Source organism: Pleurodeles waltl, chromosome 3_1 (assembly GCF_031143425.1).
Source record: "Pleurodeles waltl isolate 20211129_DDA chromosome 3_1, aPleWal1.hap1.20221129, whole genome shotgun sequence".
NCBI lineage: Eukaryota > Metazoa > Chordata > Amphibia > Caudata > Salamandridae > Pleurodeles > Pleurodeles waltl.
In genome coordinates, this window is record NC_090440.1 from 1720611191 (window position 1) to 1720635905 (window position 24715).

A 24715-nucleotide genomic window follows, 5' to 3' on the forward strand; every position below is an offset into this window, starting at 1 on the left:
TAATTCATGGAAACATTTTTGGCCCTTAATATTGTATTGTTTCTGACTTAACTGAATTTAAAAAAATTCTTAAAGTAAACCACTTATATTTTTTATTTTGTTACCAATACCTTCATCGCCTTCATCCCAATTATTTGGAGGGAGAAAAATTTAAGTACTCCCGAGGCTGGGCTTACATCGCCTACCCGAATAAAAGTGACATAATGGGGAGTCGCGGGCAATGGCCAATATAGGTGAAGGGAGCCGCGGGTCGAAAGTTTGGGAACCACTGCCTTAGGGGTTGTCCTGACTGGAGGGTGACTCCAACTTGTTGTTCTCATTATCTCCTCCGGACTTGCCGCCAAAAGTGGGTGCTGTGTCCAGAGGGGCGGGCATCTCCACTAGTTGGAGTGCCCTGGGGCACTGTAACAGCAGGCTTGAGCCTTTGAGGCTCACCGCCAGGTGTTCAAGTTCCTGCAGGTTTGAAGCACCTCAACCAGGTACAGGCTGTGTTCCTGGCAACAGAGTGACAAAGGCTCTCACCCCATGTGGCCAGAAACCCGTTGATGTGGCAGGCTGGCAGAAAACTGGTCCACCTAGCACTAGTAGTTGGAATGGTATACAGGGGGCATCTCTAAGATGATGCCCTCTGTGCATTTCTCAATAAATCCCACACTGGTATCAGTGTGGATTTATTTTGCTGAGAAATTTGATACCAAACTTCCCAGTATTCAGTGTAGCCATTATGGAACTGTGGAGTTCGTGTTTGACAAACTGGCAGACCATATAGTCCTTTATGGCTACCCTGCACTTACAATGTCTAAGAATTGGCTTAGACACTGTAGGGGCATAGTGTTCATGCACCTATGCCCTCACCTGTGGTATAGTGCACCCTGCCTTAGGGCTGTAAGGCCTGCTAGAGGGGTGACTTATCTTTGCCATAGGCAGTGTGAGATTGGCATGGCGCTCTGAGGAGAGTGCCATGTCGACTTAGTCATTTTCTCCCCACCAGCATACACCAGCTGGCAAGCAGTGTGCATTTGCTGAGTGAGGGGTCCCCAGGGTGGCATAGGACATGCTGCAGCCCTTAGACCTTCCCTGGCATCAGGGCCCTGGATGCCAGGGTTGTGCCAATTGTGGAGACAAAGGTACAGTTTTAGGGAAAGAACACTGGTGCTGGGGGCCTCAGCACACTTTCAAATCATAACTTGGCATCAGCAAAGGCAAAAAGTCAGGTGGTAACCATGCCAAGGAGGCATTTCCTTACACTCCGGTAGTCACCTCTTGGGGTTGCTTGTTCCTCCAGCTCCCTTCTACTGATTCCACTTCCTTGGGTGGGGGACCACCTTTCACAACCCACTTAGTATATGGTTTGGACCTCCCCTAGGGCCTTCACTATTGCTTTCTGTGCTATTTACTGATTGCTAATGTGTATATAATGTGTTTACTTCCATTTGGGGGGGGGGGGGGGCTGCCTATTCAGTGTTATAGTATTTGTGTCACTATAATAGTGCCTTTATTTTTGTAACACTGTCTGATTCTTTCATTTGTGAGTGTTGTGTGGCTATAGTGGAATTGCATAAGCTTTGCGTGACTCCTAGATAAGTCTTGCTGCTTATCTACAGCTACCTCTAGAGCGACCTGGCTTCCTAGACACACTACCTGCACCTCTCTAATAGGGGATACCTCGTATAAGGTGATAACACCATAGGTGCTCACCAGACACTAGGCCAGCTTCCTACAGTGCCTAAAAAGTGGTTATAGGTTGTACTGCACATTACATTCCTACATGCATTTTTCACCTCTTTCCAGTATTTCACTATAGAATTCACCCATACTTTACGAAGAAAGTCTGAGCAAATCCACAGATATCTGAAGCAGTTCTGTAATGTTGCTGGGTATCCCTGGCTCCAGATTGCTGGGGTAAGGTTGAAGCTATGCAGAGTCTTGAATTGGCTGTGGTGTTGGTCACTTTGTATGACATACAAGCACACTTTCTCCCTCTTTATCGGGAGGGGGAGGTGGGAGGTGGTCGGTGGTCTTTCTCATGTTGCACCAGCAGGTCGAGTGAGAGCCTCAGAAGTTGCATACGTAGGTCTAGACCCATCCAAGATCAGACTGCAGGAAGCATAGCTGGATCTGAGTGTTTGCATGGGAACCCTTTTCAAGTTATACTGGTGGCCCTTCGAGCAGATGTATTAGGGGATTGGTTGTAACTATGTAGAACATTTCTGAACGACTACTCAAACTAAACTTCATTTTGTAGATTCAGCAGTTTTACAGTATGTGTAATGGACTAGTGTGAAGTGCTCTCAACTGGATCTCTTGATGTGATCACCCATCTGCAAAGGCACCTACAATTACTCCAGATTGAAAATGACCTCGTGTACCTTTCCTTAAATCTGTGCACAGCATTTCTAATGGAAATGCTTCTATAAGCAAACTAAAATACACACATCTGCTTACAGAGTTCAGACATGAAATCAAAAGGACTCATTTGTGACCCTTGCAGTGGCTTAGGAGTAGGTCCAGCCTGTCTCCACGACAATATTTATTGCACGTGAGAAGCTGTTAGTAAAAAGTCTATTGTCCCGTAAAATTGTTGCCTGATATCACTGGGGAGTGAAAGACTTCTTAAAGGTAAAGGAGGCTACATAGCCTCACAAGTATCTATTCTCACTTTTCGTGTGTTCTACTTGTAGTGCTTCCTGTTGGATCCATTCCACAATACAACACTGAAGTGACTGAGACCACCATTGTTGTTACCTGGACACCAGTGCCCAGGATTGGTTTCAAGGTGAGCTTCTCTAGTTGTTTACATTGTCAGATTCAATGATCTGCATTTGCAACCGGACTTGTTCTTTCAAGTGTTGTGTGGACCAAGTTGCTCAAACACCTACATTTCTATAAATTGCAGGTACATTGAAATAAGTTTAAGTGGTGCAGACGTTGTTGCTGTTAATAAGCCAAAAATAGTGTACCATTATGTGGTTGCTTGCTTTGTTATAGAGTGGGTTGTTTTTCAAAATATTCAGTAGCATTCTTAAGTGACGATTTGGTCTGCAGGGTAAATCGTACTAAAGCAGAGGCACCCTTAATTGTTCGAATATAGTAAAATGTAACACAATATTTGCATCTTTAAATTGCATGCTGTGGTCACAACTTTCCTTTGTACCTGCCTTGTCTGGGCTTGACATGCTAGATAGTGCTTTGCCTAGAGTCACGTTTTTATGCATAAGTCTGTGGATCACTTTGGGGGTATTACTTTTACAGTTGGATGTCCGGCCTAGCCAAGGAGGTGAAGCGCCACGGGAGGTCATCTCTGAGTCTGGTAGCATTGTGATATCTGGCCTGACTCCAGGTGTGGAGTACACCTACAGTGTTTCTGTTCTGACAGATGGCAGCGAGAGTGAGGCTCCCATCACCAGGACCGTAGTTACACGTAAGTCGAACATTTTAGAAAATTAAGAGCTGCTACCTACTTTACATGTCTTTAATCGGGGGCCCCTTGACAATCTTATTTTCCCCCCCCCCCCCCCCCCAACTTTTCACCATTACGCTGTATGATTGTCATTGCGATTGTCAATATTTTTTATGCAACATGTAGAAAGATAATTAGTTAGCTTAAGCCATTTTTCAACATATCATCTAAAATGTTGAGCTGACTTTAGCATGCTCTGTAGTATTCTTTTGAATGTAAGCCTTACATGTGAGGGGTGAAGGTTTTTCTTGCTCTCCCTGTTAACATCCATTCAATATGTAAACCATGTGTAAGGAAATGCCTCCTTGGCATGGTTACCCCCCTGACTTTTTGCCTTTGCTGATGCTATGTTTTGAGTTGAAAGTGTGCTGAGGCCTGCTAACCAGGCCCCAGCACCAGTGTTCTTTCCCTAACCTGTACTTTTGTATCCACAATTGGCAGACCCTGGCATCCAGGTAAGTCCCTTGTAACTGGTACCAAGGGCCCTGATGCCAGGGAAGGTCTCTAAGGGCTGCAGCATGTCTTATGCCACCCTGGAGTCCCCTCACTCAGCACCGACACACTGCTTACCAGCTTGTGTGTGCTAGTGAGAACAAAATGAGTAAGTCGACATGGCACTCCCCTCAGGGTGCCATGCCAGCCTCTCACTGCCTATGCAGTATAGGTAAGACACCCCTCTAGCAGGCCTTACAGCCCTAAGGCAGGGTGCACTATACCATAGGTGAGGGCACCAGTGCATGAGCACTGTGCCCCTACAGTGTCTAAGCCAAACCTTAGACATTGTAAGTGCAGGGTAGCCATAAGAGTATATGGTCTGGGAGTCTGTCAAACACGAACTCCACAGCACCATAATGGCTACACTGAAAACTGGGAAGTTTGGTATCAAACTTCTCAGCACAATAAATGCACACTGATGCCAGTGTACATTTTATTGTGAAACACACCCCAGAGGGCACCTTAGAGGTGCCCCCTGAAACTGTATCCAACTATCTGTGTAGGCTGACTGGTTCCAGCAGCCTGCCACACTAGAGACATGTTGCTGGCCCCATGGGGAGAGTGCCTTTGTCACTCTGAGGCCAGTAACAAAGCCTGCACTGGGTGGAGATGCTAACACCTCCCCCCAGGCAGGAGCTGTAACACCTGGCGGTGAGCCTCAAAGGCTCACCCCTTTGTTCCAGCACCGCAGGACACTCCAGCTAGTGGAGTTGCCCCGCCCCCCCACTTTTGGCGGCAAGGCCGTAGAAAATAATGAGAACAACAAGGAGTCGTCACTGGCCAGTCAGGACAGCCCCTAAGGTGTCCTGAGCTGAAGTGACTCTAACTTTTAGAAATCCTCCATCTTGCAGATGGAGGATTCCCCCAATAGGATTAGGGATGTGCCCCCCTCCCCTTGGGAGGAGGCACAAAGAGGGTGTACTCACCCTCCGGGCTAGTAGCCATTGGCTACTAACCCCCCAGACCTAAACACACCCTTACATTTAGTATTTAAGGGCTTCCCTGCACCTAGGAAAACAGATTCCTGAAACTACAAGAAGAAGACTGCTGAGCTGAAAAACCCCTGCAGAGGAAGAACAGAAGACACCAACTGCTTTGGCCCCAGACTTACCGGCCTGTCTCCTGCCTTCCAAGGAACCTGCTCCAGCGACGCTTTCCAAGGGACCAGCGACCTCTGAGGACTGCCCTGCTTCAAGAAAGACCAGAAACTCCAGAGGACAGCGGCACTGCTCCAAAAGAACTGCAACTTTGTTTCAAGGAGCAGATTTAAAGACCCCTGCAACTCCCCGCAAGAAGCGTGAGACTTGCAACACTGCACCCGGCGACCCCGACTCGACTGGTGGAGAACCAACACCTCAGGGAGGACCCTCCGGCGACTCCGAGACCGTGAGTATCCAAAGTTGTCCCCCCTGAGCCCCCACAGCGACGCCTGCAGAGGGAATCCCGTGGCTCCCCCTGACCGCGACTGCCTGAACTCCATTTCCCGATGGCTGGAAAAGACCCTGCACCCGCAGCCCCCAGCACCTAAAGGAACGGAACTCCTGTGCAGGAGTGACCCCCAGGAGGCCCTCTCCCTTGCCCAGGTGGTGGCTACCCCGAGGAGCCCCTCCCCCCCCCTTGCCTGCCTGCAACGCTGAAGAGATCCCTTGATCTCATTGAAAACCATTAATAACCCGACACATGTTTGCACACTGCACCCGGCCGCCCCCGCGCTGCTGAGGGTGTTCTTTTTGTGCTGACTTGTGTCCCCCCCCCCGGTGTCCTACAAAACCCCCCTGGTCTGCCCTCCGAAGGCGCGGGTACTTACCTGCTGGCAGACTGGAACCGGGGCACCCCCTTCTCTCCATTGAAGCCCATGTGTTTTGGGCACCTCTTTGACCTCTGCACCTGAGCTTCTGCTGTGGTAACTTTGGGGTTGCTCTGAACCCCCAACGGTGGGCTACCTTGGACCAAAAACTGAAACCTGTAAGTGACTTACTTACCTGTGAAACCTAACAATACTTTACCTCCCCCAGGAACTGTGAAAATTGCAGTGTCCACTTTTAAAACAGCTTATTGTGTTTTATGTAAAAAGTATACATGCTAATGTAATGATTCAAAGTTCCTAAAGTACTTACCTGCAATACCTTTCAAATGAGATATTACATGTAGAATTTGAACCTGTGGTTCTTAAAATAAACTAAGAAAATATATTTTTCTTTAACAAAACCTATTGGCTGGATTTGTCTCTGAGTGTGTTACTCATTTATTGCCTGTGTGTATGTACAACAAATGCTTAACACTACTCCTTTGATAAGCCTACTGCTCGACCACACTACCACAAAATAGAGCATTAGTATTATCTCTTTTTGCCACTATCTTACCTCTAAGGGGAACCCTTGGACTCTGTGCATGCTATTCCTTACTTTGAAATAGCACATACAGAGCCAACTTCCTACACCATGTCTCACAAAAAGGTTCTTAGCATAGCTGCTTGGGATTACTTCAAGAACCATGTGTATCGACTGGTCTTACAACCTTAATGTTGTCAAGGCCCTTGAATAGACTTGCTAATCATGCTTATGTGACTGTGTATTCTAACACCTTTCAAACAACACGTATGTTCAACCTTATGCTGGAGATGGAGTTGTGTTATCTGCCAGACTTGCACAAGGTGACAACCTTGCTTACATAGACTACAATGCCCTCACACACTCTACCGAACTATACACTAGCTATAATGCTTAAACATTCCATTGTTTACTTTAGTCTATGCTCAGGGACTTATCCCACTAAGGAAAGCAGAACTGTGATCGGTTCAATCCCTGCTTTAATCTCAAGCACTAGTAACTGTGCCACATTCTAGTCCGTTTTTTTTTACCTCACACTTTGCTACATTAAATGCTGACTAGCAATATGCAAATCAACTTTCGCCCAACACAGATTAGGTCTTCTCCATTTGGGTTAATAACCCCCTTATTGAGTTTTAGAGCAGTAGAACATGGCAAACGCAAACATTCTTATGTGATGCGGAAACGGAAGAAGTATATTTAACAGAGCTGAAGTAAACAAGATCTGCTGTATGGAAAACGGTCCTACGGTATGTCACAATGCATGGAAATCCATTTATCATAATGACTTTTAATATTCAAGAATAACTTTCTAAGTACCCAACTTGTTGAGCCTTCCTGCTACAAGCTAATAAATATCTACACATAACCAGAAGAACTTCTGAAAGTCAGATAAGCAGGAAGTGCCTGGGTGTGTTTGTGTTCATGACGGTGTTTGACCTTTACAGTGTTCCAAATTTTAATGTGATGTCTCATTTTTACCATTGTTGGTGAACCATAAAAGCAGCAAATTCCTCCCTCCCCCCTCCCCCCCCCCCCCCCCCAAAAGGGTGGGGTGTGTGTATTGGGTGCTTTCGTAAGCCTTTATTTTATTTTCTTCGTAATGCAACACTCATAACCTCAGCCCATGCACCAAGGCTTCTCTTCCATTTGTGAAGAGGTTCTGACCACAGTGCCTTCCACCAAGAACTTTGGATTAGTAAATTTAGACTTAATCTTGTTCTTTTATTTTTAGGTCCCTTGGCTGGCTGCTTTTGGAGGGTGTATTTTAGTTTTGATCATTTATTTGCCGTAACGTGTTTAGTAACCCCTCTCCAGAAGATTTGTAGCTTGGAAAATGTCCACTCTGACATTTGGGACATACCGCCTTGCTTTATGTGTAGATTTCTCAGATTTTAAGTGGTGTCAGGTAAGCTCTGCGCAGGATTTTGAATTGCATAATGTAGGAAGTTGGCTCTGTATGTGCTATTTCAAAGTAAGGAATAGCATGCACAGAGTCCAAGGGTTCCCCTTAGAGGTAAAATAGTGGTAAAAAGAGATAATACTAATGCTCTATTTTGTGGTAGTGTGGTCGAGCAGTAGGCTTATCCAAGGAGTAGTGTTAAGCATTTGTTGTACATACACATAGACAATAAATGAGGTACACACACTCAGAGACAAATCCAGCCAATAGGTTTTGTTATAGAAAAATATATTTTCTTAGTTTATTTTAAGAACCACAGGTTCAAATTTAACATGTAATATCTTGTTTGAAAGGTATTGCAGGTAAGTACATTAGGAACTTTGAATCATTTCAATTGCATGTATACTTTTCAAGTTATTCACAAATAGCTATTTTAAAAGTGGACACTTAGTGCAATTTTCACAGTTCCTGGGGGAGGTAAGTTTTTGTTAGTTTTACCAGGTAAGTACGACACTTACAGGGTTCAGTTCTTGGTCCAAGGTAGCCCACCGTTGGGGGTTCAGAGCAACCCCAAAGTTACCACACCAGCAGCTCAGGGCCGGTCAGGTGCAGAGTTCAAAGTGGTGCCCAAAACGCATAGGCTAGAATGGAGAGAAGGGGGTGCCCCGGTTCCGGTCTGCTTGCAGGTAAGTACCCGCGTCTTCGGAGGGCAGACCAGGGGGGTTTTGTAGGGCACCGGGGGGGACACAAGCCCACACAGAAATTTCACCCTCAGCAGCGCGGGGGCGGCCGGGTGCAGTGTAGAAACAAGCGTCGGGTTTTCAATGTTAGTCTATGAGAGATCAAGGGATCTCTTCAGCGCTGCAGGCAGGCAAGGGGGGGCTTCCTCGGGGAAACCTCCACTTGGGAGAGGGACTCCTGGGGGTCAGTTCTGCAGTGAAAGTCCGGTCCTTCAGGTCCTGGGGGCTGCGGGTGCAGGGTCTTTTCCAGGCGTCGGGACTTAGGTTTCAGAGAGTCGCGGTCAGGGGAAGCCTCGGGATTCCCTCTGCAGGCGGCGCTGTGGGGGCTCAGGGGGGACAGGTTTTGGTACTCGCAGTCGTAGAGTAGTCCGGGGGTCCTCCCTGAGGTGTTGGTTCTCCACCAGCCGAGTCGGGGTCGCCGGGTGCAGTGTTGCAAGTCTCACGCTTCTTGCGGGGAGTTGCAGGGTTCTTTAAAGCTGCTTCTTGAAACAAAGTTGCAGTCTTTTTGGAGCAGGTCCGCTGTCCTCGGGAGTTTCTTGTCGTCGAAGCAGGGCAGTCCTCAGAGGATTCAGAGGTCGCTGGTACCTTTGGAAGGCGTCGCTGGAGCAGAGTTCTTTGGAAGGCAGGAGACAGGCCGGTGAGTTTCTGGAGCCAAGGCAGTTGTCTTCTGGTCTTCCTCTGCAGGGGTTTTCAGCTGGGCAGTCCTTCTTCTTGTTGTTTGCAGGAATCTAATTTTCTAGGGTTCAGGGTAGCCCTTAAATACTAAATTTAAGGGCGTGTTTAGGTCTGGGGGGTTAGTAGCCAATGGCTACTAGCCCTGAGGGTGGGTACACCCTCTTTGTGCCTCCTCCCAAGGGGAGGGGGGTCACAATCCTAACCCTATTGGGGGAATCCTCCATCTGCAAGATGGAGGATTTCTAAAAGTGAGTCACCTCAGCTCAGGACACCTTAGGGGCTGTCCTGACTGGCCAGTGACTCCTCCTTGTTGCTTTCTTTGTTCCCTCCAGCCTTGCCGCCAAAAGTGGGGGCCGTGGCCGGAGGGGGCGGGCAACTCCACTAAGCTGGAGTGCCCTGCTGGGCTGTGACAAAGGGGTGAGCCTTTGAGGCTCACCGCCAGGTGTTACAGCTCCTGCCTGGGGGAGGTGTTAGCATCTCCACCCAGTGCAGGCTTTGTTACTGGCCTCAGAGTGACAAAGGCACTCTCCCCATGGGGCCAGCAACATGTCTCTAGTGTGGCAGGCTGCTGGAACTAGTCAGCCTACACAGACAGTCGGTTAAGTTTCAGGGGGCACCTCTAAGGTGCCCTCTGGGGTGTATTTTGCAATAAAATGTACACTGGCATCAGTGTGCATTTATTGTGCTGAGAAGTTTGATACCAAACTTCCCAGTTTTCAGTGTAGCCATTATGGTGCTGTGGAGTTCGTGTTTGACAAACTCCCAGACCATATACTCTTATGGCTACCCTGCACTTACAATGTCTAAGGTTTTGTTTAGACACTGTAGGGGTACCATGCTCATGCACTGGTACCCTCACCTATGGTATAGTGCACCCTGCCTTAGGGCTGTAAGGCCTGCTAGAGGGGTGACTGACCTATACTTGCATAGGCAGTGAGAGGCTGGCATGGCACCCTGAGGGGAGTGCCATGTCGACTTACTCGTTTTGTTCTCACTAGCACACACAAGCTGGCAAGCAGTGTGTCTGTGCTGAGTGAGGGGTCTCCAGGGTGGCATAATACATGCTGCAGCCCTTAGAGACCTTCCTTGGCATCAGGGCCCTTGGTACTAGAAGTACCAGTTACAAGGGACTTATCTGGATGCCAGGGTCTGCCAATTGTGGATACAAAAGTACAGGTTAGGGAAAGAACACTGGTGCTGGGGCCTGGTTAGCAGGCCACAGCACACTTTCAATTGTAAACATAGCATCAGCAAAGGCAAAAAGTCAGGGGGCAACCATGCCAAGGAGGCATTTCCTTACACATAAGTTTTAAATGGAGCATCGCATGAGTTTGTGGCTGCTGCAGCAGTCTCTCGCACTCTGTCACTGAACACACATGGCCCATTTAACGGCTGTAACCAATTTGCTGCATTCCCACTACGGCTTTATAAAGTCCAGCTAATTGGCCTTTGTCCTCTTCTTTCATCTCCACCGCCCCCACCCCCCCAAGGTATATAGGGCACTTTATATCATAATGTATCTTGACAGCTTTGACTAACCTGTTATGTAATGACATTGGGCCACCTGAAGGCCTCATTCACTTGTAGTGATTGAAAACCTGCTAGAATATTCTTGTGGAACACGTTGCCTTTGACTGTCACACAGCATTTTCCTAAAGTGCCAAATGGGCTTATTCCAAGGGTACTTGTATTGATTTGGAGGACCACCCCTCCCTCGAACTCCCTCGTCGCTGATATTAATTTAGACATTCCACCCATCACGTTTGTCTTTTTTTTTTTTTTTTTCTTCTGTGTATTCTTTCCTCTCTTCTTAGCAAGACTCCCAAGTGTACAAGTCTGCCCAGATATGGGTCCTGTGCTGTATAGCGTAGGCTGCAAAACCCAGATGAGGCCCAAATAGACCAGAACTGGTCTGGGTTTGCTTGTGTTCCTGTTCAGAGGTGAGATTGCCTGGTAGGTTAGGCCAGATTTTTGCTTTTGGAGTGGGCAATTCAAAGGCTCAAATTTGATATGGCTGATTACTGTCTGAGGTTCGTTGTGGCAAAAAACGTTTTACCTGGAAGCCAGCCTAGGTAATTAACAGTAGCTGAGATCAGTTTAGCCATGCCTCCGCTTCTGGTTTTCTCGTCATAGGACAAGAGCACACCTCACATCAAAGTACTACACAAAGGACGTTTCTTTCACACAGTGTAGAGCTGCGCTGTCATTGAAATATTGGAGGAGGATGGTAAGGGGGCTGGAGAAAGTGATGGGGTTTCCTTTGAAATTGAAAGAAGATATGGTGCTTCTTGGAATACGGCTGATTTAAGATAACACTGGATATCAGAAAATATTAATCTCAGCAAGTCTGCACTTGCTGATCATATGCATATGGTTTCAGCACAAACTGGTGCATGGTGCTAGAGAAAGCGACGTGTAAATGTAGGGGCTGCCATGGTAATGTGACAATATATGGGGAGCATGGGTGAAACATCAGATTTGATGAGTAAATGGTGATAGTCTGGGTGCCTGGATAAATATTTAGCCAACCATCCTAGTTAAACGCAAATTTATAAAAAAAACAAAATCGTGTGACTTCCTTGTTGGCAGTCTACGATGACGAAACCTGAGCAAGTCATACGATATAGTCAACACAATGACTGTCTAGTGGAAAGTTTGTGCCTTATTTTTATGCGTGTATTGCATGTACAAAACCCAATGAAACGTTTTCAAAATAACATTCAGATAGGTCATAAGGCAAGCATGCGCTATAGCACTCCTATGGAGTAGCTTGTTTTGTGACTGCTAGTGTGCTTGGGTAACACATCAAGACGATTGCAGCACAGTACAAATGCAATACGATACAACCGATCACATTCCATTCAAATTGTCTGATGGCAGGAGGCATACAGGAAAAAAGTTCACAATTACTAAATCAAACAATTACACCTAAACATTATTTTAAAAAAAGTATCTGCTAACCCTACATATTAAAAAATAAAAATAAACTACTCCTAAGTAGACCAGTGACCCTTTAATTACACTTTTGCAGGTTTTTGAAGATAGGCGGGAGACTAGGTAAGGAGTTTAGGGAAAAAGCTAAAAGCACTTCAATAATTGGCAGTCAGCCTACCACTATGTTTTAGATGGCTCATCCATGGAACCCGTTTGCCCAGAATTGGCACTATTATAGGAACAGGCTTTTTGCACCAAGTTATAACGAGGGTTAACTCCTCTGTGGTCCAGTAATCTTTATTCCCATGTCACCCTGCCCAGCACGAGCTATGGTAATGGCAAAGGTTATCCTCCAGCTCCCTAGAACTCACAATAGAGGAGTTTTTTTGAGCTATGTATCTGAAGTAGGGGCTTGGGCATCACTACCAAGCTGTCCACCATGTAACTGCAATAGAGGGCAGACCTTTCTGTTGCATGAAAGGTGACTGCTTACATAAAAATTGCTGAGCTTCAAATGGCAGATTGTCCGAGTGTGCTAGAATGCTAATCATCAGCATGCATTGCCCAGGTGATTGTGCACACGCCTAACAAGAATAATAGTTCAACTGGGTAAAATGGTGACCTTGTATGCCCTAGCTATAAAATGACTTAAGACTTTTTGGCGCCATAGCAGTATTCATTCCTGTGTGCACATGAGCCATTTGCAATGACGTTAAAGTGGACCATGCCTTATTTAATACAACATATGGGTCAAGGAGGTCATCTACCTTTTGGGATGGTCTGGTTATTGGGTGGTGGGTGGGCATTGAGGATGGCTGTTCACAGTAGGAGTGTTCGAAGGCTTTTAGTACTTTAATGCTTCATTGAACATTTTGGGCATAGTGGTTGATTATTATGGCCCCATTTTGCAGACTGTTCTACCAGTTGTTTCATGGGAATCACTCCGTGTTGGTTGTATTTCCTTTTCTCTTCTAGCTATATCGCCACCGACCGATCTGCACTTGGAACCTAGCCCTGATTTTGCAACCTTGACCGTTTCTTGGAGCAGAAGTCCCTCACCAGGTAAAGCGCTTGACTGGTGGTTTCCCTTCCAAGAAGGATTGACCTGTTTGTTTTAGGGAGCCTGTTCCTTTCCTTCACTGTAGCTCTTTCTATAGAGCCTGTTTCCCTTCATTGTAGATTTGGGTGACCTGCTGTGAGCTACAAAAACACCAATAGTTGCATGACTGTAACCCAGGAATATTTGCAATGGTTGTAGTTTGCCCTGCCACAGAGGTCAGTTGAAAACTTGGAATATGCACCCAAATCTCCATTTAAGCGTCTGTTCATTGATTTCTTACCCTTGCTCATAGTTAGGCTTGTAGGCGTTTTGAGTTTTCATGTTGGAGGTTGTTGAATAGCTTACTTTGATTTAGTTTCCAGCACCTTTGTAGCTGGTTCGAATAAAAATTGATAGCTCTCTTTACAACTTTTGTTTGCTTTTCATGTTGACTCCTGCCAGATGTGCACACATGATTGCACATATCTGCATTGATGCTTAAAATAGAGTAAAATAAAAGAAAGCAATTAATGTTCTGTGTGAATCTAGTGCATTTTATATATATATATTTTTTCTCAAGCTTTATTTTTGGCATGTTTGTCTAGGATTTGACCACCATTGAATAGTGTAGATTTAATTCGGAAATGGGGGGGGGAGGGGAGGAGGGTGGAAATCAAATACCCTTTGAGCTTCTATTACCATATATCAGTGGCACAAGTTTTGTTCACCTCATTTTGTACTGCTGAAGTGACATCACTAATGTTTAGTGCTGAAGAGGAAGGGTATGTTTAGTATAGATTTAAAAAAAACTGTATTTTAGGGGCTATAAATAGAAAAGTTTCTCGATATGAAGACTACCTAAATCTGCGTGGCCTCCAGGGTAGTGCAGTAGAAGACCTTTAATTGTTTTCCAGGTAACTGACGTGCTCTGTATTTTAGGCATAACTGGATATCGCATTAACACTGCCCCTACTGCTGGGCATCCAGGCTACACTCTGGAAGAAGAGGTCACTGAGAGCCAGAGCTCGTGCATCTTTGACAACTTGAGTCCTGGGGTTGAGTACAATGTCAGTGTTGTTTCTGTTAAAGATGATCAAGAGAGCGAGCCCATCTGGAAGACCATCACACAAGGTAAATGAAGGGCCCATTAAGGTATGCTCAACCCATCCCACTCCTCCTTCACCGCTCCCCCTGCACACTTGTACTGCCCCTCGACAGCTGTGGACACAGCAACATTCATACAGCTGGAAGTGGTATTAATAAAAGACTCTCCACCGCCTTTAAAGCTATAGTTTGCTATGTGACTCGTTACCTGGATGATGAAGTTTTGCCGTTTTTTTTTTCAATGTCCTGTATGATTTTTATAAAATTGACCCAAGATCAGTGTTCAGTGTTGGGGGGTGGGGTGTCATTTTAAGATATCACATTTTGTCTGGTCGAAGTTAAGTAGTCTCTTTCTCTCTCGCTCTTTCTCACCCCTCCCTCCCCCATGCTGGTGTTTAAATTCTGCGGGTTCCTCCAAATGTTTTGAGGAACTTTTACAATTGGGTGAAATCTATTGTGCTGAATCTGCTGTAATTAACCCATGGTTAGGTTTGTCGTTGGCTAACACCTTGTTGTTTTAACTAAAATTGGGATCTTGAGGTGGTCGTTTGGCCTAGCAGACAGTGAAAAGCGATACGGGTGCAACTGCACCCGTCGCACACCTGCAACACAGCCGGCTCCATTCGGAGCTGGCTTCAGTGTTGCAGGCCCCTTTCCCGCTGGGCCGGCGGGCGCTAACTTGGCTAGCGCCCGCTGGCCCAGCAGGAAAGTTGAAATGGCCCCAGCGGTCTTTTGACTGCGGAGCGGCCATATGGCGGTTGGAATGAGGGCCTATATCTAATATACCTACTCAGAGGGTTTTCAGCCAGCCCTCTTCATCAATTGGTGTTGCTGTGACATTCACATTTCTGCCAACTACAGCCTACAACACACTCTGTGTGTCTGTCTCTCTCTCTCTCTCTCTGTCTCCCGAAGTGTGCAGGATTGCTATCTCAATATGTGGTTTCATTTTTAAACTGATTTTTTTTTTTTTAGACATTGACAAAATCCAAAGACTAGGTCAACACCAGACCATTTGGCTTTACCGGTGCTTGTTGACTGTGCTGCTGAGAGCTGCATATGTGGAATCATGATTTTATATTTTCTGTGTTCACATTGACATGGCGCACTCGATAAAAATCGATAGGATGGAGTGCTGCCAATGTTTTTACTGTTTACAAGATTTTTCTCCCGCCTTTTCAGTGTGGTGTTGGATTTCTCAATAGCTCATTGAGCAGTAGTTAAACACGTTCTTTTCCTCCGCTCAACCCACAGGAGCTGGTCTAAACACACACACACACACGTACCCACACAGCACTATAGCCATTGGTTTGGTACTACATGTTTCTGTTGCAGAAGTTGCCTGATGTTGTGTCTAGTTTCTGAAGGAGGTTTTTTTGTGTAACATTTGGTGGACATGGTAGCCCCAAACAAAGGGAGAAGTGCTAGGGAAAGCTGTGTATATGAAAATGTGAGGTGCAAGGTGTATTGGAGGAGAAGAATGAATTTCAAATTCTACTAATTAGTCGACTTCCGCAAAACAAGAAGTCAATTGGAAACTGCAAAAATACTTTCTGCCTTCAATCAATTTTGGAGGGGCCTGAATACTATGGAATATAATATAATTGGTTGCACTACTAAGAAAGATCATTAGCTGACTGTTCACTTCCTTTGTGTGATAATGTGCTTCCTAAATGTGTTTACTTTGCTGCCACCAATTTTAAAGAGCACCTGTCCTTGGGGGGAGGTGGGGTGGGCGGTTAGGAGCCCAAATAGAATTAGGGATCTGGAGTGTCATTTATTTTTCTTTGTGATGCGCCTCTGCTCCAAAGATTGTTTTTCATTGTATTAAGATCCTTTCAAATTAATATACTTTTAAAACAAATTAATTGAGCAGAATTATTATTATTATTTTTTAAATGTGTAGCTTCATTCCAAACAAATTTTAGTCTGGTTTACAGCAGTTCACGACCTCCAACACCCTAGGAAGTGAAACCTTGCTTATTATCTTTCTGCAATATCTTAACTGAGTAGCTTCTAAATGCAGTGATGTGACCCTGGTGCTCCAGCTGTTCCATTATGAAACCATGTATTCTCATACGAGCAACCATGTGCTGAAAGTGTAATCCTGGTATCCTTAGCTGAGCTAGTGGGTGAGGGGAGAGGTTAGTGGAAGGAGGTGCAACCCTTTTCTGTCCGCTTTGGTGAACTACCTTTGTTTGTGTACCTTTTTAAGGTATGTGAGAAAGCTTAAAGAAGATCTCCTTGATGGGAGAAGAGGAAGTAGTGTTTGATGGGGATAGGGCTTGTATGGATACTCTTTGCAGAGACCGGTGGGTCCTGTTGTGCCTTGGAGAAAAAGTTGAGGTTTTAAGCAAATCTGTTGCTCGAGGAAAGATTTGTCCAAAATGAAATGTGCTGTGTAAAGGTTCAGAGAAACAATTGTATTGGACTATGGTGTTTTCAGGTGAAAGCTCAATGGAGCATATTTTGGGACCGACTTGAAATTAACATGGCAAACCAGTGTTGATACTTGAGGTGGGAGAATGGAGATGCAGATAGGAAATAAGGGGTTAAATGTGCAAGTAAATGCACCATACAAACTATTGCTATAGAAATTGTTGATTCTATTCAGAGTTGGACGTTGTTCCACAGTACATGTTCTGTGGCTTATAATATTTTTCAGTCATCTCTCTTCTGGGCTTTTATTTGCCCCCAGCACCCACCAATATCCCTTTGAGCTATGTCCATGGCTGTAATAAGAGCATTAGCTAACGTTGGTAGCTTTTGTATGGCTTTGTAGTTCTGTTGGCTGTGGTTTTGCTCAGTTTCAGTTAATCATGCCCTTTGAGACAAACCGCAATAGCCAGCACCTAAAGTCTCAGTTGATACTCCAACTCAGAATGGGTGTAAACTTGAACCTGTAGCGTGCCCTTGTTCGGTACACATGGTACAGCTTGAGCATCTAACGTTAATTTTGAGTCACGCATATTAAATGTTGCTTTTTATTAACCTTCCATCAACTTGCAATTAATTTAATCTGATTGCTGCTTCTGTTCATTTAAATTTCTCCCTCCCTCCTTTGCTTTTCTGTTTTGCTTCTAAATCAATAGAGGTGCCGTCACTCACTGATCTAAACTTTGTTGATGTAACTGACACGAGCATCGATCTGCGGTGGACGCCACTGAAGGGCGCAACCATTATCGGTTACCGCGTCACAGTAGTGGCGGCTGGGGAGTCTGTACCGATCTATGAAGATAAAGTTGGTCCCACGCAAGGATACTACAAGGTCTCCGGGTTGGAGCCAGGCATTGACTATGACATCAGCGTGATCACTCTTGTTACAGATGGAGAGAGTGCCCCCACCACGCTGACACAGCAGACTGGTGAATTTCAAAAGCATCTGTGTTTGCGACTGTGGTCTTGCTGCATACTTGTCACTAGCCAAGTCTACAAGGGGTTCAGTTTTCTTGGCATTTGAGAATATTCAAGGTCTTGAGTTTGAGAATTATGACCGAACGTTGATTAGTAAAGGGTATTATAGTTTCAAAATATGTCTTGTAATGTGGGAGGTTGGGGTACACTGAGTCAAGCCACTGTTTAAATAGGGCACTCTACAAATAAAGAGCACTGGCTAGTGACATGCATGCTTCACAGTGGAAGGCTGCCTGCATTGCATGATCAGAGGAATTTCTGGGTGTGAGGGTAGTATGGATTGGACCTGTGTACCACAAACTTTGCATGCAGTCCTTTTATAATGGCTCTGAAAAGTGCATTGGTTATTGAAATGATTTCCTAAAAACCTGTCAACTGGAGAAATGTTGGTTGATGCAAGCTTTACAAAAAGTAGGGTGGTAAAAATATTTTTTTTTTTTTTTTTTTTCATTCAAAGATCTGAAATAGTAGCCCAGTTTTCATCGAGTTGTGAGTGTTCCATTGAAGTCATCACATTCCTACCATTGCAGATTTCTGCATGAATTCAAGTTATCTGTTGTGCATGGTTTGTTTCATTACTGCTCTCGTGGCTTCCCTTCTTCTCAGCCTAGAATTGTCTTGTGTCCATTCATCTCACTTGTTTCACTGTCTGACTACAGCTGTCCCACCTGCCACGGATCTTCGATTTACCAACGTGGGCCCAGACTCTATGCGTGTGACTTGGTCTGCTCCCCCCAGCATGGTGCTTTCTAGTTTTCTGGTGCGCTACGCTCCATCCAAGAATGAGGAAGATGCCGCTGAGCTGACTATTTCACCATCTGACAACATGGTGGTGTTGACAAGTAAGGAGAAGAGGCCTGCATGAAGGGATTGGTCTAGCGAGATGACCGTTATAATCAACATTTACGGATGTGAGCTTTAGGTGTTGGTATTGAAATGCCATGGGGAGCCTTGCGGAAAACTATTTATAGGATGGGGGCACCTGCCAGGCTTACTCTGCCTCACCAGTGTAAATTCAACTTCACCATGCTTCCTTTAAAGTTCTGTTACCTCATCTGCTACCTACTCTCACTTCAGGCAATCTTCCTCTATGAAAAGGTGTGTTGTGTTGTGTTGTGGTGTGGGTGTAACAGTCTTGAAGTAAAGGTAAGATGTGAGTTTGAATGGGGGCTAAGACTCAAGTAACGTCTAGCCAGATTTGTTCACAAGAGCGGTTCTGATGACCTTTAGGGATGACAAGTGCTTGATGGCACTGATTGAATAATGAAGGATTTATGTAGAGTTGACTGCATAACGGACACCCATTCATATACCAGTTGCTGCAGTGTACCTTCGTGAATCTGAATTTTAAGTTCTTTATTTTGTCCTTTATTTTCAGACCTCCTGCCTGGTACAGAGTATATAGTAAGTGTGTTTGCTGTGTATGAAGAGCGAGAAAGCACACCTCTGACCGGAGTGCAAAGGACAGGTCAGTGTTGAGGAAATGGGAACGTAACATAATACTAAATCAGAGTCTGGGTGGATACTTTGGAGGGGGGGGTGTAGAAGGTTAATGGACAGTATTATTCATCTCCATCTGATAGTGTCATCAACTGCATGCACAGTAAGACTTTATGGACTTTAATTAGAAGATGCGTGAAGGAAAGGAGCTTGACAGGAGATGCATCTGTCAGGAACTTGTGACTGATGGATAGTCAGTCGTGGTTAGATTGGGAGTATATGCATCTTTTTGGGTTGGGCAGCACAGCTTAAAACCTGTGTTTATAAAAAAAAAAAAAAATATCAATCAATGGTAGGATATTTTGGAAAGGCTTCAGGCATGGACCGCTAAAATTGCGGAAGTACTCAGTTCAGTACTTTGGATAGCTGAATGAAATTCTTGGAATATTGGGGCGTCCAACCGCCATGATTAGGTTGATGTAATCCTCATCCTGCTACCTACATAAGGTGTCAAGGTCCAGACCTAGACTAGGCTGTTACTACATTTTGTAATGGAGATAAACTATTAACAAATGGTAATTTAATTAGTCAGCAGGATATGTGATGCACTAGTAGGTAGGTGTGTCATTTAAAACTACTTCTTTCATGCATACAGGTCTGGGGTGGTATTACTAGTGGGAGTGCAGTGCAATAGTTTAGCTGCAGATTGTTCCTATTTAGATGTAACAAAATCAATTCCACGTCATCCAAAAATTACATTTATTTTCTGGTAAACCTCATTTTAGAATGAAATTAGAAAATTTCGAAACATGACAGTGAGTCATTACCTGGAGTTAACACATCTAAAGCAATGCACGTGCACCCTTTACAGAACACTTAATGGATTTTAAATGTAAGATATTGTGATACCTTTTGTTTGGCATGTGTAACTGTAGATACATACCCTGCATACTCCGGCCATCTAGTGTTTGGTACAGATGTATGCAAGTTTTCTTACTTCAAAGAAGATTAGAGTACGAGGTAAAGTGGCATTTCCTCTTGGTGATCTAGAACGTGGGCATCAACAGTTCGTTTTATTTCTGCCATCTGGTTCAGACGTGTTATTGGGCGCTGCAGTTTAAGACCGTTTTAGGGTCCCCTTCGGTTCGTTGTTAACAATACCAACGGGTATAGAGGTTTTTGTTCGCCTTCCTCCGTCCTCTTTCGAAAACAGAAGCAATCCTTGGATCGTTGAGTTGACATTCTCCAGACGTGGCCTTTGGGCCTTACCCTTTCAGGCCTTCTTTCTTATCGGCGTCTACCAATGATGCGCTGCTATTGGACTGAGTTCCTTTTTGATTCTGTCCCAACTGCCATGCAAAATACCCACATTCAGACTTCTTCAGGTTTGCAACCTGTGCCTGTCTCCTGACAACAAAGATAACAGGGACCTGATTGGCAAAAGACAATCTAAGAAACGTTGCAGGACCGTCGCGCACGTTGGATAGAAATCCAGCTATAAGAACTGGAAGACACCCAATATCTTTGGCCAGCATAATGTCAAGCAGGCAGAGGAGAAACTGCATGAGGCCTCTGTAGCTGAGGAGGAGGAGGCCCTTTCCATACCAGACTCTGGCTCTGACATGGAGTTTGGCCTGCAGATGCAGGACCTACCTTGAGGATAGCACACAGTGCTCATGCCCCTGTCCAGCTTCTAAGACAATTGGTTTTGACACTTTAGCTCCCGGGCCACTACTACCACCGATCAGTCATGGTAGGCACCGAACATTTGCTATGGATGCCCCGACCTAGGCCTGGCACCAAAAGCAAAGATAAAACCTTCTGCAGCCACACCAAGCTGACCATCTGCCCAATCAACGCTGAGCACCCTGGCTCCTGCTGCTTCAGTTCATACCACTTTGGCACCAAAACACATACCTAGTTCAGCACCAAAACATTCCATTTTGACACCTGCAACGATCCTCAAGACCATGAAGGAAAGGCTTGATCTGAAGCAGAAGAAAATCCATATTTAACCTTCTGCTGGTCGGATTTTGGCAAAGGAAATGCAGTTGGTGCCTACTCCATAGAAGCATCCGCTTTCTTTTGATGAGGCCATCAACCTACCTGTACCTCCTAAGAAAAAGGACATTGCAACCAGTCCTTTACAGCCATCCTTGCCTCCTTCTCTGCCTCCCTTACCACCACCATGTTTTTCACCATATCACTCTTAGTGATATAGGAGACATTATTCCACAGTACTCCCCGCAGTCTTGCGCTGAGGATCAGGGGAAGGGGATGACCATGATCAATAATCCATGGAACAACTAGGACATCAACTTTCCCAGGGATGATGACCCAGGTTTATGCTCGGCTAAGCCATCACCCCAAGATGATGCTGAACCCTTCCAGGAACTGATAGCGAGGGCAGCATATATCACAAGGTCCCCTTGCACAAATGCCCCATTGAGGAGGACTCTCTTTGAGACACTTTCTTCTACCACTAAGGCATGCCAGTATCTGCCCATGTTAAAGGGGATGCTCTGCCACTCAGATGAGATATTTAAAGATACTAGGAGTAGATGAGAAATACATAGCTGCTCCCTCAGACCCGTCTTACATCAATAACCAGCCATATCCCTTCTCCCCCTGACTCGCTGGTGGTATCTTATGCCCCTAAGTAAGAGGGATAATTCTCAGAAATCAGCAGATGCCTCTCCACCCGGTTAGGAGTCTAAACTCCTAAATGCCTCAGGAAAAAGTGTGGCAGCACAGGCAGCCAGCCACTGGTAAACTGCCAACATCTAAGGGTTGTTCGTGAGGTACGACAGAGCCCATTGGGATGAAATGAAGGAACGCCTCCAATATCTCAGGAGTTCAAGAAAATAGGCCACCAAGTTGTCCAGGAGGGTAAACCAGTCTCAAATAATTTGATCAGATGTGCCCTTGATGCAGTGGACACAGCTGCCATGGCATAAATAAAAGCACACTATTGCATAGACACGCTTGGCTACGCATATCTGTCTTTAAGCCAGAGGTACAGGAGATGCCCTTGAATGCTCATTCTGACATACATGTGTGGTCCTCGGGTAGATCAAACATTAGAAAATGAAACACAAGCTCCCAAATCATTGGGAGCACACCAAACTCACACTCCTCGTGGTTCCTTTTGGCACACACCCCCCCCCTCCCTCCCCCCCACATACAACATGGCACCAAAACACCATTAGATGCCGCTACCTCTTCCTATAGATAATAGCATTACATTTCCCATTCAAGAGGGTATTACGGAGGCACATATTGAGGGAATAATTCCAAAGGGCGTGAAAAGTGTGCCTCCCCCAGCATCACTGTCCACCTCTAAACCAGTGAATTGATTCTCATTTCCCAACCCCTCTATTTTCCCCACTTGGGGGAACCACTGCTCTAGAACAACTATGTTCAGGAGTATACTCCCTATACTTCGTGTAGGAAGTTGGCTCTGTATGCACTATTTCAAAGTAAGGAATAGTATGCACAGAGTCCAAGGGTTCCCCTTAGAGGTAAGATAGTGGCAAAAAAGAGATAGTACTAATGCTCTATTTTGTGGTAGTGTGGTCGAGCAGTAGGCTTATCAAGGGAGTAGTGTTAAGCATTTGTTGTACATACACACAGGCAATAAATGAGGAACACACACTCAGAGACAATTCCAGGCCAATAGGTTTTTGTATAGAAACATTTATTTTCTTAGTTTATTTTAAGAACCACAGATTCAAATTCTACATGCAATACTTTGCATGAAAGGTATTGCAGGTAAGTACTTTAGGAACTTTGAATAATCACAATAGCATATATACTTTTCAAATAAAACACATATAGCTATTTTACAACTAGACACAGTGCAATTTTCAGTTCCTAGGGGAGGTAAGTAATTGTTAGTTCTTGCAGGTAAGTAAACCACCTACGGGGTTCAAGTTTGGGTCCAAGGTAGCCCACCGTTGGGGGTTCAGAGCAACCCCAAAGTTACCACACCAGCAGTTCAGGGCCGGTCAGGTGCAGAGTTCAAAGTGGTGCCCAAAAGACATAGGCTTCAATGGAGAAAGGGGTGCCCCGGTTCCAGTCTGCCAGCAGGTAAGTACCCGCGTCTTCGGAGGGCAGACCAGGGGGGGGTTTGTAGGGCACCGGGGGGGGGGGGGGGGAACACAAGTTAGCACAAAGTACACCCTCAGCAGCACGGAGGCGGCCGGGTGCAGTGTGCAAACACACGTCGAGTTTTCAATTGGAATCAATGGGAGACCAAGGGGTCTCTTCAGCGATGCAGGCAAGGGGGGGGGGGGGCTCCTCGGGGTAGCCACCACCTGGGCAAGGGAGAGGACCTCCTGGGGGTCACTCCTGCACTGGAGTTCCGATCTTTCAGGTCCTGGGGGCTGCGGGTGCAGAGTCTTTTCCAGGCGTCGGCATCTGGCAGTCAGGCAGTCGCGGTCAGGGGGAGCCTCAGGATTCCCTCTGCAGGCGTCGCTGTGGGGACTCTGGGGGGGGGGGGGGCAACTCTGGCTACTCACGGTCTTGTAGTCGCCGGGGAGTCCTCCCTGAAGTGTTTGCACCCGACGCCCCCGGCTCGACTTGGAGAACAGAGTGGCAAGTCTCGCGCTTCTGGCGGGAAACACAGTTGTCTTGAAGTTGCTTCTTTGGAAACAAAGTTGCAGTCTTTGGTGAACAGGGCCGCTGTTCTCAGGAGTTTCTTGGTCCTTCTAGAGCAGGGCAGTCCTCTGAGGATTCAGAGGTCGCTGGTCCTGGGGAAAGCGTCGCTGGAGCAGTTTCTTCAGAGGGGGGGGGGGGGGAGACAGGCTGGTAGAGCTGGGGCCAAAGCAGTTGGTGTCTCCGTCTTCTCTGCAGGGTTTTTCAGCTCAGCAGTCCTCTTCTTAGGTTGCAGGAATCTGAGTTCCTAGGTTCAGGGGAGCCCCTAATTACAGAATTTAGGGGTGTGTTTAGGTCAGGGAGGGCAGTAGCCAATGGCTACTAGCCCTGAGGGTGGCTACACCCTCTTTGTGGCTCCTCCCAAGGGGATGGGGTCACATTCCTATCCCTATTGGGGGGGGGATCCTCCATCTGCAAAATGGAGGATTCCTAAAAGTCAGTCACTTCAGCTCAGGTTGCCTTAGGGGCTGTCCTGACTGGTCACTGACTCCTCCTTGTTTTTCTCATTATCTCCTCCGGCCTTGCCGCCAAAAGTGGGGCCGTGGCCGGAGGGGGCGGGCAACTCCACTAGCTGGAATGCCCTGTGGTGCTGTAACAAGGGGGGGTGAGCCTTTGAGGCTCACCGCCAGGTGTTACAGTCCTGCAAGGGGGAGGTGATAAGCATCTCCACCCAGTACAGGCTTTGTTACTAGCCACAGAGTGACAAAGGCACTCTCCCCATGTGGCCAGCAATATGTCTCGAGTGTGGCAGGCTGCTAAAACCAGTCAGCCTACACGGGTAGTTGGTTAAGGTTTCAGGGGGCACCTCTAAAGTGCCCTCTGGGGTGTATTTTACAATAAAATGTACACTGGCATCAGTGTGCATTTATTGTGCTGAGAAGTTTGATACCAAACTTCCCAGTTTTCAGTGTAGCCTTTATGGTGCTGTGGAGTTTGTTTGACAGACTCCCAGACCATATACTCTTATGGCTACCATGCACTTACAATGTCTAAGGTTTGGCTTAGACACTGTAGGGGCACAGTGCT

The 24715-nt window shown here is 46.0% G+C and overlaps 1 protein-coding gene across 7 annotated transcripts in view; it reads left to right on the plus strand.

Moving 5' to 3' along the window:
- The window catches only part of FN1 (fibronectin 1), a 169419-nt gene that overhangs the window by 101760 nt on the left and 42944 nt on the right, over positions 1–24715 (plus strand). For 4 of the 7 annotated variants that reach the window (XM_069225626.1, XM_069225627.1, XM_069225629.1 and 1 more), the window contains exons 21-27: positions 2682–2776; positions 3253–3421; positions 13012–13098; positions 14015–14206; positions 17272–17544; positions 18253–18435; positions 18972–19061. In XM_069225626.1, coding sequence (XP_069081727.1) covers positions 2682–2776; positions 3253–3421; positions 13012–13098; positions 14015–14206; positions 17272–17544; positions 18253–18435; positions 18972–19061 — 1089 coding nt within the window. The remainder of the gene's footprint in view (positions 1–2681; positions 2777–3252; positions 3422–13011; positions 13099–14014; positions 14207–17271; positions 17545–18252; positions 18436–18971; positions 19062–24715) is intronic. The other 3 variants (XM_069225630.1, XM_069225632.1, XM_069225633.1) reach the window with 1 other exon arrangement.